Source organism: Carya illinoinensis, chromosome 12 (assembly GCF_018687715.1).
Source record: "Carya illinoinensis cultivar Pawnee chromosome 12, C.illinoinensisPawnee_v1, whole genome shotgun sequence".
Classification (NCBI taxonomy): Eukaryota; Viridiplantae; Streptophyta; class Magnoliopsida; order Fagales; family Juglandaceae; genus Carya; species Carya illinoinensis.
The window spans coordinates 21770561-21788555 of record NC_056763.1 but is presented as its reverse complement, the minus strand read 5'-3'; the positions used below and the strand labels follow the sequence as shown (position 1 = coordinate 21788555).

The 17995-nt window shown below is 32.2% G+C and overlaps 2 protein-coding genes across 2 annotated transcripts; one reads left to right on the top strand and one right to left on the bottom strand.

Moving 5' to 3' along the window:
• Window positions 1–6708: 6708 nt before the first annotated feature.
• On the top strand, window positions 6709–8786 carry LOC122289205 (homeobox-leucine zipper protein HAT4-like). Its single transcript, XM_043096184.1, has 4 exons — window positions 6709–7032; window positions 7403–7719; window positions 7897–7976; window positions 8101–8786. Exons 1-4 carry the CDS (start codon window positions 6867–6869, stop codon window positions 8456–8458), a joined length of 921 nt encoding a protein of 306 aa, XP_042952118.1. The 5' UTR covers window positions 6709–6866; the 3' UTR covers window positions 8459–8786.
• Window positions 8787–11130: 2344 nt separating this feature from the next.
• Window positions 11131–13627, bottom strand: LOC122289204. The gene has a single exon (XM_043096183.1). The coding sequence runs from the start codon at window positions 13309–13311 to the stop codon at window positions 11605–11607; it is 1707 nt and encodes a 568-aa protein (XP_042952117.1). The 5' UTR covers window positions 13312–13627; the 3' UTR covers window positions 11131–11604.
• Between the last annotated feature and the right edge of the window lie 4368 nt (window positions 13628–17995).

The window sequence follows — 17995 nt, the reverse complement described above, 5'->3', positions numbered from 1 at the left end:
AAAATTATAATGATTAGATGAAATGAGATGAAATATATTTGAATCTAAATGGGACTCAGAACGTTTTCATCGAGCACCTAGAGAACGATGGTTGGAAAGGGATACGATCGACGAGCGAGGAAGAATGTCATACAAGGCTCCTCACTCCTCCCCGATACAGAAAATGAAGAAGGACGATCAGAATGTTTTGTTGGATAAAAGCAGTGAAAATTGATCTCTCTGGCCAGTTTAATAAATGGTATAGAAAATATTTATTGTTCTACAAAATCTTATAATTAATTTGTCCGAGTTTGGGTGGTCTTAACGTAGGTCTGGTTGTTTAGTTACGTAGTGGAATCTATCTCGAACAAGGTAGGGTGGAAATAATGAATATTATGATCTTGATGATGAAGTGATTTAATTTATACGGCCCGATCTAGATTGACCTTGGTGCAGTGTGTTTTTGATCAATTGGATTGTCCATGACCCAAGGTGTTATTTATTGAGGATATAAATAAGAGAAATGATAGTTATAGTTGTGAGTGTGTAAGTATTTTATTTTATTTTTAAAACATTGCACGATACTTGTACACTCAATAACTATATGTAGTTTATTTTTATAAATAATTAAATTTTTATATTTTTATCGACTTAAATTTTTAGAACAAATGATAATTTCGTATAATTTCAAAATCAGATTTTGAAATTAAACCGCATACTCTTATCAATACTATTTAGCTTGTGTGCATATTGTATAATCATGTTTATATGTAAAGTTTTTGAATAATATTATATACAGTTATAGATTGTGTAAGTGTCACGTATTATTTTTAAAGAAGAATAGAGTTCAATATTAAAAAAATAATTTTTTATGTGGGATGTCTCATATTTACTTATTTTTTTTAAAAATAAATATTCGACTTTTACACACTCTATAACTGTAAATATTATATCTCATTAATTTTTTATAAAGTGAGAGTATTATAGATGAAGTTAGATCAAAAATTATAATTTAGGATTGAGTTCATCAATATTTAATTATTTTGTATCAAGTTAACTCCATCGGGGAACAACAGACTGCATGTGTGTGTATATATACATATAATATTTATAATCATAGAGTGTGTAAGGGTTGTATTTCTTTTTTTTTTCTTAAAAGTTAATAAATATTAGAACTACAACAAAAAATTAAAATTTTAACAGTGAATCTTACTTTTTTTTCTTCATATATACGCAATACTTACACAATTTATAACTATATTTATCATTATCCATATATATATTGTTAGGGACTAAATTCCATTCATTTAAAAACCTATCTCTAATAGTAAGAGAAGATTTAACACCAAGGACATGGCAGGAAAGAGATGGTACAATGAAGAGATAAGTTAGAAAAAGTTGACAAAGACTCTAAAATAAAAAAAGTTCTACAAGACAAATTAGGCTTAATCAACTCAAGGAATTAGACTTTTATATAAGGAAGAGACTCTCCACAGACTAGGACGACTTCTAGATATTTAAACTAAATTCTTTCATTGTATTAAGTAATATGTGAGGTCATATGAGATTGTAAAATAACTAATTATAATGAATTTTATCCTTAAATAATCTGTTGATGTATACTTTTATACCGAATCACTTAAATATCTTTATCTCTCTTTATTTATTATTATTTTATAGATGAACATAAAAAATACTATATCAAAATCCAAATCACTATAATGGGCCAAGGATAATTATTTTTTCTGTTTTGATTTGTTATGCGAATTTTAAACACACACATATGACATATATATATATATATATATAAATTGAGGGCATCATGAGACATGAAAATGTTTAGAAGCATTAGATTTTAAATAAGGAGACGAGAGGTGTGCATTTAAAAAGTGTTGCTTTTTGATTTGGGAGAAGCCATGCACGCACCTTAATCATAAGTTTTGGGTACAAATAATTGGTAGGTCCCTCCTTAACGACATGCATGATAATCGATATATAGCTAGGTGGCACCGCCTGGCTACTTATCATTACACCAAAAGTTTTGTCATCAATATTGTTACGGAAAAGGAATATCAGCCTCTCACTCTATAGCTCTACGGATAATTCATCACTTTTTGTCCATGGAATTAATTAAAAAAAAAAAAAAACTTGAAGAAACACCGAGAACAATGATGAATTGATGCTCAATTGTTCCTTTAATGATGAGGGTTTAACCCCAATGCATGTTAAAAAATTTATTAATATTTTATTTTCTATCATGTTTATTTAAATTTAAATTCAAAAATCATTTCATTTTTATCTTATTTAATCATTCTAATTTTTTCAAAATTTTTAATAAAATATAATAAATAATTTAAATTTTTATATAAAAAAATATTTTAAAAATTTATATTATAATAATATTTTATTCAATTTTTATCTCATCTCATATCATCTTAACTCATTATCTAAACCTCTCCTAGATTTAAAATGTTCTATTTAAAAAAATAAAATCCACATTAAAAAGTACATTTTTTTTTTTATAATAAGTATATTTTTTTTCAAAGTGTTTGTATTTGAGATTTGTATACTTTATGTCTATATGTAATATTTGTATAAACTTTTTAAATGAAGATGCTAGAAATGTTCTCTGATCTGGTTAATCATCAGGCATCTAAATCATGTAATGGCTCGGCTTGAGACTATAACTTTATGGATTCGTAATGTTAAACCCATTATTAATTGATCTCAAAAGAAAAAGAGAGAAGATTTGCCAATAAGCACTACTCTTATGGTCTCGTCCTTATCCACTACAAAAATTGAAGCCTTTTGAGAAGCTCTTTCATCGAGCATTTATATTTGGAGTGAGACAGGAAATGACAGATTTTCCACCTAATAAATTGACAGAAATTAACATCTTTCGGGACTATGCAACTAATTAATATCCCATTTTTATACGTAGAAAGAAAAAATATATATATATTCAATGCGAAAGATCAAAGAAAAATAAAAAATAATAGTTATAGTTATAAGTATATAAATATTGTATAATCATTTTAAAAAAATGAATAAATAGTTCACTCACATAAAAAGAAATTAATTTTTTAATTGTGGATCCTATTTTTTTTCAAACCAATTGCATGATATTTGTATATTCCATGACTGTATGTAACATTACTCAAGAAAAATAATACAAATTTAATAGCTCCCCCTATTTTTTTGGTAAAAAAATAAATGTGTAGGTATTATAGTTATTCCATTATTAAATCGGTGTGTAGTACACTATCTATATCAATTAAATAGTAAGATTTGATTTGTAAGTATTTTTTTTTTAAATTTATATTTCGAATCAAATTATGCTATGTAAGTACTTTTTACCATCAAGGTGGTAGCCCAGTTAGTACGAGCTTATTTATTGACTTCGAGGTCAGGAGTTTAAATCATGACCTAAGTTGAAATGAGTTGTGGTAGTAAAACCTGACTTTTGGGTCATAAGATGAGTTTTGAACGAGTTGGATACTTTAGGATGCTGTGGTGAAGGCAGTAACTATGGTTTAAACTAGACATTTCGCAATAAGAATGAACTCTTATGATCATGCTTAGGAAGAATTTCTATGCTAGTCTATTTATTATCAACCTCTACTTATAAATTGAATTTTTCATACATATTATAGTCTATTTATTTTGTTTGAATTGATGTAGCATATTTTAAATACTTTTATAAATTAATTAGAAAATTTTTCATGAAGGAAATACTACTAAAATAAACTATGATTTGGATATGGACTCTGGACCATATTTTTCGAGGAGTAAATATTAGATATTTTTAAAATATAAACATCATTTCTTTTTTAATTTCAAGATATTGTTAAAATATTAATAATTATTTAAATTATTCCCATGATTAGATAATAATTCTCCTAGCACGAGAATCCGCTGATAGAGATTCGGCGAACTGAAGTTCAAGATACAGATGAACGGTTATAGTGAGAACATTCGAGAATCGAGATCCATCCCTCGAGCGCCACGGCATCGTTTTCCAACAAGGGGGATGGGGAATTTGAATTACACGCTCTGTGAGGAAGCGTGGTAAGATGGAGGTAGCGTTTTGATAAATTGAGGGACGAGGGAGAGAGTTCAAATGATTGTGATGAGGAGGCTTGTCGGGGAGTGGAGGGACAAGACGACACGCACGATTGGGGGCGTGGGGGCCCATATGTAACAGTCGGGGTTCAAAAGTCGTGTGAGACCACGTGTCTGTTAGGAAAACATGTTGATCCACGTGAGTTGTGGGGGACATGTTTTTTTAAAATTATTTATTTTTTCTTCCGCACGCTTCCCTCATTTCCGCCCACCTCTCTCCACGTGAATTCTCTCTCTCTCTCTCTACCGCTAAATGATTGGCTTGGCTGCAGCCTCCAGTTGACCAGGTTGCCATGTTCAGTCAGCTAGGATTTAGTTTACTGGGGCTTTTTGTCAAATTTTATGTGGAGTTATCTCTTTATCAAAATTAATTTATGTCCTTAAAATTTACATAAATATAAATATTTTTTTAATTTAAAATTTTTATTTAATCATTATCTAATTAAAATTTTTTTTAAACTTTCAAACAAAACATAAAAAATAATATAACCTTTTAAAATAAGAATTTTATTAAAAATTGACAATATTTTAATTTTATAATACTTTATTCAATTTTTTTTCACTTTTATTTTAAAATTCCATTGCTCATGATATCCTATGAGTCATGCATTGATTAGAATTTATCTTCTCACTTGCCATATATAAAAACCACACTATCATTTTGAGGGAAATAAATGATATCAGTTCTGCTTGGTAAGTGAGATGAAAATTTTGAGTTTAAGATAAAATATTAAAATATTATATTTTAATATTATTATTGTTTTGGGATTTGAAAAAGTTAAGAAAAAGTTAAATTATTTATTATATTTTGTATGGAGATTTGGAAAAGTTGTAATGATGAGATGAGAATTTTAAATTTGAGATGAAAATTTTTATCTACCAAACGGAACCTTAAAGTCTAATAAAAGAGAAATGATTTTGGGCATGTTTAGACGTTTAAAGTATTTTAAAATTTTGTAAATAATTGTGTAATGAGTTGAGTCAATATATTGAAATTTGGAAAATGATGAAAAAAATAGAATAAAGATATATTTTAAAATAAGTTTTGTATTAGAATTTGTGAAAGTGAATAGATAAAGTTAAAATATTGTTTGAAAGTAATTATTTAATATTATTTTTATTTTGAAGTTTATAAAAGTATTAATTTTGTGTTTTAGAGTCTATTTGGAGTTGCGTTAAAAGTTTTAAAAAGTACTTAAATAACCTTAAAAGCTCTATAATAGAAAAATTAGATTATTTGTGCGGTATATATTAAAGTACTTTATAATTTCAAATAAACTAAAAAATAAGTTTGAGCAAAATGACGTTTTTTCTTAAATGTACTTTATTGGATAATGTAGAACCTAATTTGAACTTTAAAAAGATTTTCAATAGACGAAAATATTCATACAAATTTAAGATAATTACAACTTTCAAATTTTTAAAAATATGGTCATAATTTTTTAAAAATAAATAATCGTAATTTTTACATCAAAAAAAGTTTTTTTTTTAAATTTATTTTCAAACAAATATAAAATATTTGAAAAAGCTTAAAATAGATAATTATCAAAAAGTAAATGGTTATGAGAAATTTTAAAAATTTTAAAAGTTTTTTAAGTCAAAGAAAAGATAATTTTTTTTTTAATTTAAGGAATATATATATATATATATATTAATCTAATAAAACTATGAGGATATAACTCAAATTAATTCTTTCCCTCAATTATCAACTAAAATAAAAAAGTAGAAGAAGCAAACACCCTCGTTCAAATTATATCCTTTTTGTTTCTAAAAAATTCTAACTCATTTCAAATTAATAATTGATGAGATCTACTATTTTTTCAATTTCTCATAAAAAAGTTAAACTCATATTAACGTTCATACATTTCAATCTAAAATGTTAAATCAATTTTAATTTAAAAAAGTTAAACTCATTCTAGTAAAATTTAAAAAATACTACTATTAACAACTTAATTTAACTCATCTTAATATCTAAATGTAGCCTTAGGTCTGCAACTGAGGCACTGAGCCTCGATAAATATGATAGTGTATAAAATTAAGCTCTAGTTCCCATTTAGATATTTGAATAGTCTCAATCTATCTTATTCAATATCATCTTATCTCATCTCAGTATTTTTCAATTTCAAAATTTTAAATATTTAATTGTTTTCATCTAATAATTACCTAATTATTAATACTTTTTTAAATCCAAACCAAACACAAAAATCATTTAAGTTTTTCAAAATTTCAAAAATAAAAATTATATTAAAAATATATATTTTAATAATATTTAAATTTCAATTTTTTATCCTATTTTTAAATTTTTTTTCTTAAATATCATAACTTATATAAATCTCATATTATTATTATTATTATTATTATTTTTAATCTCATTCATATTATCTTATTATATTTTAATTGGAGAAGTGTAAAATATAAATAAATAAATAAATTTTAAGAAAAAAAAGAAAAAAAAAAGAAAAAGGAAGCAGCAGCGTTGGGTATTATTTTGGGGGGGGGCAGAAGCCATGATTGAGATAATTGGGGCTTCCTGACACCGAAATCATGATTCAAGTTACATGTACATTTCTCTTCTTTCTATATAACCCCCCTCCCCACCACTTCTATCTCCTGATTCAACCAAACACCTCTCTCTCTCTCTCTCTCTAAGGCGAGGCCGAGCGTCGACAGAGCGAGAGCCTTGACTGTTGAGTCCGTGCAGATCGAAGTTCTTCAAAGAAAGCATATTTTCATTGGGTTTTATTGCAAACAGCTAAGCTAGCACGATGGTTGAGAAGGAAGATCTGGGTTTGAGTCTGAGCTTGAGCTTCCCTCAGAACCACCATCTACAGCTCAATCTCAAGCCTTCTTTAGTCCCATCTTCTGCCGCTTCTTCTCCTTCCGGGTTCAATCTTCCCAAGCCCTCTTGGAACGAGGCCTTCTCTTCAACAGGTGAGTCTTTTGGTTCTGTACTATGGGCTTTCAATCTGCATGTATTCTATTCTCAGATCTGGGTTCACGCACGCTCCTTTCAATATGTTCTCTTTTTCCTCCTTTTTTTCCCCAGAAACAAACGAGCTCCAAAGAAGCCCATACCCCCACCCCGCTTTTCAATGACCTTGGACGAAAACAATGATACTTTTCTTGCTTTTCCATGTTTGAGTGGTTTAAGAACTAACTTTTATCATTTATTTTATTTGAACTTTTCTCTTATTCACACCCAAAGCTTCTCACTTTTCGTAAACCATGGATCTGATTCTTCAGTTCTGCTCCTCAAAATCCAATCTTTTTCACTGGTTCTCCCTTTCTATCCCATTTGCAGATAGAAACTCCGAAACTTGCCGTGCAGAGACTCGATCTTTCCTAAGGGGGATCGACGTGAACCGGCTGCCTTCCACTGGCGATTGCGAAGAAGAAGCGGGCGTTTCATCCCCTAATAGCACGATATCTAGCTTGAGCGGAAAGCGAAGCGCTAGCGAGAGAGAAGCTAACGGGGAAGAGCATGATCTGGAGAGGGATTGCTCTCGAGGTATCAGTGATGAAGAAGACGGTGAAACCTCGAGAAAGAAGCTCAGGCTCTCCAAGGACCAGTCCAATATTCTTGAAGAGAGCTTCAAGGAGCACAATACGCTCAATCCAGTAAGTAGCATGCAGTGAAGCTCAGTTTAATAGGGCCGAACTTGCTGTGACATAAATGTTATGCAATCAAAAGAAAAAAAAATCTTGGGTCCTATGGATTTAATACTTTCCCGTGTAAGTTTCTCGGCAAACAAACACAACTTTTTTACTGACATATGAATGGTTTGATGGTTGCAGAAGCAAAAACAGGCTTTGGCCAAGCAGCTGGGCCTCCGACCTAGACAAGTGGAAGTTTGGTTTCAGAACAGAAGGGCCAGGTGAGAATTTAATTTCCTTCATTAAATCCACCATCCTGTTGGGTATTTATGGTACGTTCTGTGAAAACCCATTTCGGAGGTAGCTTTTTTTCATTGACGAGTGGTGTGAAAAATGATATCCCAGGACAAAGTTGAAGCAAACGGAGGTAGACTGCGAGTTCCTGAAGAGGTGCTGCGAGAATCTGACGGAAGAAAACAGACGTTTGCAGAAGGAAGTGCAGGAGCTGAGAGCTCTAAAACTCTCGCCTCAGTTCTACATGCAAATGACCCCACCCACAACCCTCACCATGTGCCCCTCATGTGAGCGTGTCGCCGTTCCGGTTTCCTCCTCATCATCCGCCGGCGACAGTACCCACGCTCGACCCCACCAGATGGGCCGTGAAGGTCGTAGAGTTCCCATCAACCCGTGGGCTACCCCGACAACACGTGGTCCCGCCGTCGCACACCGGCCGTTCGATGCAGTACTCCAGCCAAGATCGTGATTACAGCTTCCAATAATACAAATGGGGCATTAATCATTCCAACTTCCGATCATTCGTCACTGTGTCCTTTCTTTCTCTGCATGTACGTTCAAAGTCTATGGGTCTAAAAGTCTTAAGATATGGTTGGTAGAATTTGATTGGGTGGGTCTCCATGTTTTGTATTATTGGACCCACCGTGTTAGTCGAGATTTTTAGCACTGATTTTAGTCTAGATTTTGGAAATTTGGAAGGCGAGGAAAGGGAGATGGAGGATGAAGTGCTGTGTTATAACCTCTATTAATTATATTTGATTACTTATAATATGATAGTGGAGGAATGTTACTTTTGATTTTCTTTTGTTTTGGTGTTGGATTCATACTCATAGAAGGAGATTTTGGCAGTTGAAATTGGGGTCCAATGGACCCTATAACATCGTGCTTTTAGATTTTCAACGTCTGTCTGATTCTTGGGGATTTTCGAAGTATTTAAATTCAAAATGCTAACAAAGTACAGAATAATTTAGTAGATTGACCCATAAAATTAAAGGCTCATGGCTTACCAATTTGATTTTTTTGGTCAAGTTCGATGCTTGAAAACATAAACATAGAGATAACATTACGGAAAATGCCATTTAGACCGAGAAACATCACTAATAAAAAATAAAAACTGCATTTAGGTACATTGCAAGGGCACCATTCTCGGTCCCCTTAGCATTATCGTAACATTCTGGAAAATTGAAGAGTGGAGTATTTTAGAATTTTGTGAGCAGCAGTTAAATGGTTTGAGAGAAGATGTTTTATTGTGTTTTGTGAAAGATAATAGAAAAAATTAAATAAAAATATTATAAAATTAGAAATATGTCTTTTATATTATCTATGTTTTGAAATTTGTAACTGTTGTATTAATTTTTGTGTTTGATTAATAATTAAGTAATGATTAGATGAAAGAGTTAGAAATTTGAAATTTAAAAATGTTTTAGAAAATTTGAAATTTAAAACTGTTTTAAAAATATGAAATTAAAAATTATTTTATGTTTAAATCAAAGAATGATGTTTGTGATTGAAATTACGAGAAGTTTTATAATTTTGAGAATCCTATAAGTTGGCATTGAAGGAACCACATGACGTAATTATCTTTTTTTGAACTTGGACCATGAAATTGGTCAAATAACTTGAAAGAATCTCAATTATATACCTACATGATATCTCGTGTAATAGCTTTGAATAGATAAGAGGAAAATGATAATATAATTATTAAATATGTCTATTAAATATGTTTATTTATATATTTTTATTTTTTTTAAAAAATTTATTAATGATTAAGGAAGTGACTATTAGTGAATTTATATATATATATTTTATTTTTTTAATGGTTAAGGATGCTTAAAAAATAATTACAAAAATTATTTATACTAGTATACACATTTGATAACCACCCTAGTAATATCCGGTAAATACAACGCTATATATGGTAAAAATGTTAGAGGGTTTATGAGATATATCATGAGTATTTCAAAGTTTATCTCAATTATTTAATTTCAACAGAAAAATCTAGAAAAAGTAACACGATTACATATTCCAAATTTAGGTTAATGTATTTTGGACCTTTCAATTTTAGACAATAATAGCTTGGTGGGGAAATGATTTTTGGAGTTGTTGAATGCTCTAAACAAAATCAAATTTGCAATGTGTATGGAATGAGATCCTACGCGGACTTCTCGGCATGATTATTCAAAGGAAAATGTATACGATAGACATATAAACTGAAGAGTAATGTTAGATATAGTTGTAAAGTATATAGCGTCGAGTTATTTAAAAAAAAAAATTAGAATCCACAATTATAAAGGTTATTTATTTATTTTTTTTAAAGAGATTATACGGCACTTGTGTGCTTCATTACTGCATATATCATTTCGCTAAAGTGAATTATATTTAAAAAAAATTTTAAATAAATATATATGATGTAAGGATGATGAGTAAAAGAAGTCATATTTAAAACTATTCACTTAAAAGACTCAAGTTTAAATGAGAACACGAGCAAGAGGGATTTTTACCGTTCACGTCATTTTAATTATTTTCAAATTGCATTCACTATAAGTTTAATCATTTAAATAATAACGATAACGATTTTTGCCGATTCAAAGTGTGCAAGCCTCATGCAGATCTTTTTTAAACACTGGATTATGTTATGAAAAATGTTATTTTTGAGAACCGTACGTTGCATCACTCTATTGTTGCCAAGTATCTCCTAGCTGCGATTGCAGTGTTTGGTCCAGCAGTTAACCTGAATGCATCCGAATACCCGAATATGGGGAAGTAATCGGATGGTTTCAAGTTTCACCAGCTGTTTGAGGTCACCAAGGGTGAACCTCACTTTAGGAGATCTCATCTTCAAACTATCTGCATCCTTTGCTTTGCTGTCTGCATAATTGAAATCTCCCTGCAGAAGACAAGCACTTAACTGGATGTTTACCAGTCTTATAACCCACTAAGAATGACCACTTTTCATAGTTCTAACAGATAAGGAAGATGAGTATCTTCTTTGCTCAGCACCATTAATTGAGTAGCACCTATGCAAATGGCATTTATCTTGCTGTATTTTATACTAATAAGAACTTGCCTGTGATTTATCCACACACGAAGAGTTAAGTGGGAGTCAACATCTTCTTCTAGATCCAGAACTAGATGCAGAAATGGACCAAAAAATAGGGCATGGCATTAATTAGCTAGAAGAACATCCTTTTAGTTACAACAGTTCAGAGAACATCAACACTCATTGGGGTGCAATTGGCTGTTACACAAAACGTAAACCGTGTAGATATCTGTACACCATGCACTCTAAGCCGGAAAAGATCTTCTAAAGTTCTGGCCCGAATTTGAGAGTCTCGGGGCGAGAGAAAGATAGACATGTAAAGTGAGTCCTACAATGTTTATTGATCTTGTAGGACTCACTTTACATGTCTATATCTCTCTCGCTTGAGGCCTTTCAGTACTTCAGGTGCGAACTCTAGACTGATCTTGATCTGTCCATACCCATATTGGGAAAAAAACAAAGAGAAAATAACTATAACATCAAGTAAATTAGAAACATAGAACCAAGGAAAAACTAGAGTTTAAAACACCAGGGTTGGATCCATCCAGTTTAAACTCTTCTGGATTGAAGGAAGTTCAACCTTTTCTTGCAGGGTTTCTCTTGATCTGCCCACTTGATCTCTTGAGGGAATTAATTCTCTGGAGCCTAATTTGCTCTCTGAATTTGGCTATGAACTCATCAGCCTTTCTATCCACATCACGTCCTCCATCGCTGACACTGCTCGAAGCAGCTTCCACATTTTTTAAACTCACTCCACCATTGCTCGGAATTCCTTCTCCTTGGATGAAACTTCCTCCTCCAGTGTCATCATCCTCCTCACTTTCGGTGTCTTCATCAGACACCATAGTCACCTTGTCAACAGAGGCTTGCTCCTCTTCCACTGAGAATTCCATGAAAGCTTGCTTTGACATTAGGGGGTTGCTTTCATGCCTTAGTTTCTCAGTCCTGAATGATGTTTGATTAGATCCCCTCTTCCTTCCAGATTTCTCCATCGCTGGGCTTTTCTCCGAGTCTCCATTCATGGCGTCTTCTACAAAATCTCCGGCTCCCCTTGCTCTTATTTTTCTCACTGATTTTCCCATTGCTAAACCATCAGCCTGGCGTCTAGCTTTCATTTCCACCCCAGAATTTACTCTGCACGAATCCTTCTCCAACGAAACCCCATCACTCACCGGTCTAGGATTAGGCCTCTTTGAAAATGATTGAAAAACTAATGGCTGCAGCGGCGGCGGGGGCGGCGGAGGTGCGGGTGGGGGAGAAGATTTGTAAAAGCCCCTCTTCCTCACCAAATCCTCCGCAATTTTGGCTTGTGATTCTGCAGAAAACGAAGGCGAAGGAGACAATTTCCTAGGCGAAGTTAGTGAGGGTGAAAGAGACGGCTTTAGCGAAGAGGTGTTGGAACTGGATCGGGATGATTCAGTCATCTGGATGCTTGTCGTGCGAGACTGGAACCGATCAAATTCAGATTCCGCCATTGAAGGAGGCAGATCAAACAGGGTAGGGCTATCAACTTCTTCTTTCGTTTCCATTCTTCCAGACCTCGATTGCCATGGAACTGGTGAAGAAAGCACAACATTATCCATCAACTTCTCCTCCAATTTTTGATGATCCAAACCTACTAATTCCCCGTTTCTAGATTTATTCGAATTGCCTGAAAACCTTTTGGAGGTCGGTCTTGAATTAGACCTACTGATAGAACCTGAAGTGGTGCCACTAAATTCGGATTTGAAGACACCTGGGTCAGGCATACGCAATTTCAAGCTCCGAACTGGCAAAAGCAGTGGTTTTTCGCCCGTAGTTCTCTGTTCATCAAGAACAGAGTGTTCTTGGGCTACGACAACCACTGGTTCATTCCTACGGTACTGACTACTCCACGTTTGGACCTTGTTCTCATCAATCCCATTCCCAGATGAGCTTTCGACTTCATCATCAAAAACCGGTGATACTTCTAAGAATCTAGACACATACGAAGCATAATCGAATTTAGAGCTGTTGTTTTCTTTCTCTGTTTCGTCGTTTCGCCGGCTAAATATACCGTAAGAGACGGCGATACCGACAAAAATGAGGTGCAGAAGCTCCCAGCTTCTAGTGAGTACAGATTGGTTGATGAACTCAGGGGCTTGTGAAGGAAAGAGCGGAAGAATAACGAAGAAAACTACAACTATAAGAGCTTTGTATAAGAAATGTGAGTAAAACTTACTTGGGTTTTGTTGTGTTTTCTCTGGAAGTATCATTTGGTGTTTGATGTTGTCAGAATATGTATCTGCCATTGAAGACCACATGGAGGCTTTTGTTTTTTATGCTGCTTGTATTGCAGAAACAGGAGAGGAAGGGGAAGAAGAGGAAAGAAGAAAAAGAATAAAAAGAAGAAAAAAGAGGAGACTTAAGGGTTAAGGAAAAGCAGAGAAAGAGAGGAAAAGGCAAGCACTGTGGATCAAAGTTCTAGGGAGGGGAGCATATTTCAAGCTTTGCTTTGTGTTGCTCTTGGCGGGTTCCACTCAATTGACATTTATGGCCTTTCAATTTACTCAAATCAACCTAAAGGTGCTGTCTTTCATCTTATTTTCGTTCATATTAGGTATCTTTGGGAAGAGGGTTGTGGTTAAATGGTAACAAAGGCTAGGCTTAGCAAATAAAGAACGGAAACCTAGAAGGGTTGATTTGGAGGGACCGACCAGTCTTCATACATAAATTATCTCCTATACACAGTTCAGATCAGACTAAGAATAATTTTACACTTTTATTATATCTAGTTTGCCACGTTTCTGCACAAGGTATTAGAAACGAAAAGAGAAAAAAAAGCTGGAAAATGCTTGTAATTTGGTGCCATCCATATGGTCCTGCCATTTAGGGCAAACAGATTAGATGCATTGATTTGGCATCATCGTATCTGTAGTGCATTGTTCCCTGTTTGTTTTGCGGAAAGTTTTGCTCTGATATATAGATATATACATACATATATATATATATATATATATTATATGTACAGTCATTTTTACGTATTTTTTTCGTAATTTATTAGTGTAATTGATTATATATTAAAAAATAATTTATCTAACTAATCATATCAGTAGAGTGTATAAAGAGTACGTAAAAGTAATTGTATATACCATTACTTTTATTTATATATATATATATATATATGCGCGCACAGAGGTATTGTACAAAACAAAACAAAACAAAAAGGGTCAGCAGCGTACTTGGTGAGTGAGTTTGGCTGTTTGTAAGAGATCAAAATTTTCACCCTGTTGTAAGGGAAATGCAAAGCTGAAAGGTGTTAGCAGTGGAAATATTGGGGAATCAAAATTGGGACCTCTTGGGGAGGAGGGTGAATGTAAAGGGCAATTGGGTTGCGTGGATGTGGTCAGGACTCAGGATTCTTCTTTTGGACTGCGTACGCTAGCTTTTTTCTTCTGGAGGTCATAAAAGCTCAAAAAGATTAAAAAATTATATATGCTTGTTTGGAACTTTGGAGGAGGGAATGCCAAAATGCCTTTCTTATGTCACTTCTCTATTCTTCTCTCAAAGGCCAAGCACTGGAGATCACATGGATGGATGTACTTAATTTATTTTCATCTTTCTTTATATTCATTTGAAAAGAGCAGGGAAGGGTTCTGAACTTCTGATCTCTCTGGTGATTTCTGCATCAAGCAGAGTTGGCAGACCACAAAAAAAAAAATATAAAAATAAATTAAAAACTGATCCAAAACTATGTTGACAAAAAGGAATATATTTTGCTTATTGTAATATTTATTAAAATGGATGCATGCAGACTTGGGATTATGCCAATGGTCTTCGACCAGAGGCAAGGTATATATTTGCTTTTGAGAAATTCTATACCTTTGCACTTGACAGATGCTACTCAATTTGGTTTGCATAATCTTATTCTCTCTTTTTTACAGGGACGAACATATGCTAAAACAGATAACATGTCGGTTGAAATGACTTGATGGGTAAAGTTAGGATTTTAACTTAAAGACGCTCATATCATGTTAAATTATCAGTACTCACTGTTGCAGACTCATGACTTCGATCTTAAGTAAAAGTTGGCGTAAGCATAGCTCCGGTTAGATATTGTGTTTCTGGCTGGGAAGATAATGATAAGGTCCAGCAGCTATCAAACAGTACTTTGCATCATAAAGAGATGAAGATTATGTAAAGGAGTACCAAACTAGTGTAGAAGAAAGGGATTCTAGAGAATTATCCATGTCATCAAGTGTCTTTGTTGAGTCATGGCTCGTACGTCCATTAATCTCTTAGGATTTAAACATATCTTAAACCGGCCAAAGATGATGTTGTGGGTCTCAAGATCATACGTGTAATCTGTAAAAGGCTGTTTGAGTTGGAGAATTAGAATGAAAGGCAAATTAAGAGGATAATCCTCGTCAGATGGAGTAGGTTGATGAGGCATGCATCCTCCTTTTCTCATCATCTGTGGCCCAAAAGTACTTAGACAACACTAGAAAAAATGGATCTGATTCCCAAGCTTTAATTTTTAGTCTTTCATCTAGTGTTGTTGGCATTTACATATCGATCACTTAAAAGAATTGTCACTTCAAATATACCGCCCATCAAGTGTGACTAGGAACGACGAAATTTAAAATGGAGAATGTTTATCTTTTCCAATTCTAGTATAGATTCGGAAATATGAAGTGCATGCATATTACAACGGGGACTTGGTTGATTTCTAGAAAATTGACGATGACTCGGCTTGATGGTGAGCTTGAAATGAAATATCTTAAAGAGGGTCTTAGAAGATTTGGGAGACATGAAGAACTGAAAAAGAGACAAGTTGTTTAGGGCATCAATGTGCTTGGGCAATTTTTCTTTTGAAAAGAAAAGGGGCTCTTCTAACAAAACCTGCATTCATATAGATGACAGTACAATGCATAGAGAAAAAATGAAAATCAGACACAGGATATGGTCCTTGTTCATTAACATAGCTAATGAGTGACTGTTAGAGATATTGTCTGCAATTGTCCATACGATGATAACCCAAGGAGTTCCTGTTGGGAACTGTAGTGGGCAAAGAGACTCTTACCACCATTTCAAATGGAGTTCTACTATATATAATTATTTTTGTATATTTCTTCCGCATTCTATTGATTTGATTAGTCAAAAAAATTATTTTATATTAAGAAAAAGTAACGTAATCAATTATATTAGTAGAGTGCGTAAAGAGTATGTAAAAATTACTACACATAAAATTTTTATTTCAAATATCCACTAAACTCTAGGTCCATATATGGGGAAAACCAGTAAGATGAGAAGATAGGAATTAATGACAATTGGTGATACTTGGGGAGGGGGTGCATGTTGCTTGATGATGTTTAAAACATGAGATTGGACTTTTTCATTCCTAAAATAAAAAGAAAAAAGATAGACAAAAACTTAAACATTGTGAAACAATTAATTATTCCAAAAGCTTTAATTGATAGGAAGAAATAGATTTAATTAGTTGTATTTTTATTCTAAACAAATATCCATGCTTGAGACTGAAATAGAAAACACCTCCCACCGATTTAATTTTCGAGCTTTTAATAAAAAAATTTTGAGCTTTTGGTACGTACCTATCTATAAATAGTGGAGGATTTAAGGCCTCGTTTGGATAGTGAAAACGTTTTATCTCATCATTATTATTTTTTAAAATTTATACACAAAATATAATAAATAATTTAACTTTTTCAAATTATAAAATAATAATAATATTAAAAAATAATGTTCTAATAAACTATCTTATTTTATCTCACCATCCAAACCGTACCTAAACTTTCAAATTAATTAGTCACACAATATTGCCGTACCATCACCAATCACCTAATTAGCAGTTGCATACCAAACATTGGGGAATTATCTTACTAAAAACGATGAAAATGTCCCAACCTAGGTCCACCAATAGGACCATAAACCAAGCCGAGTAATCAAATTTGAACTTTACTAGTTAGACATGTATCGTTCAATTGGATTCGAACCAATCAAGCTATTTGCCCTTTAGTAGATTGTGATTGGAACTTAGTTTTCGTTTGGATATGCATTCTTGGAACTAATGTATCGAATTAATACTACCCGTCATCTTCTTATTTATTTTTTATCTTATCGTCTCGTACCATGTTTGACATAGACGATACAATTCAAACACAACATGACATATCTTTACGTGATCCAATCCATTAACAAATTTTGCCAACGCAACATTATAAATAAAACAGATTTTATAAAATATAAATTTATAAATTAATGTAATTTTATATAATATATTAAAATTACAATATAATGATTATATTTAGCCAAATAAATTTTTATAAAATTACTTATTAGCTAAATCATTTTTTATATATTAAAAAAATAAAATATTTAATTATATTAATAAAATGTATAAAATATAGATAAAAATACTACAATTTTTATTTTTAAAAGAGAAATGATATTTGTAGTCGTGGTTATGCAAGCGGTGTGCAATCGCTTTAAAAAAATGAATTAATATAGAATTCACATAAAAAAAAATTAACTTTTTAATCATGAACTCTACTCTTTTTTAAAATAATTGTACGACGTTTACAATTCTACGACTGTATATAATATTTTTTTTTTTAAAAATATTATTAATTATGTAAGCTCAATTGAAAAGCCATAGATATTCCCAACGAATGACATGAATTTGGCGTCGGTTACGAATCAATTCTGTATTCTGCATAAATGGGATAACTTATCTGCCAACCAATCATGACATAAATGCTTTGTCGGAAAAGGAAATTCATTATGGAAAATAAAAAGATATAAAAATAAAATATATTCGATCTGGGCTGTCATGTCAAACTCCGGAGGAAATATTTAAAAAAAAAAAAAAGATGTTACTCTTCCGTCTTATAATTTATATATTTTTATATTATTTTTTATTCTTACTAAATTAAATAAATATATTATATTTATTATTAAAAAAATAAAAATAACTATAATATATAATAG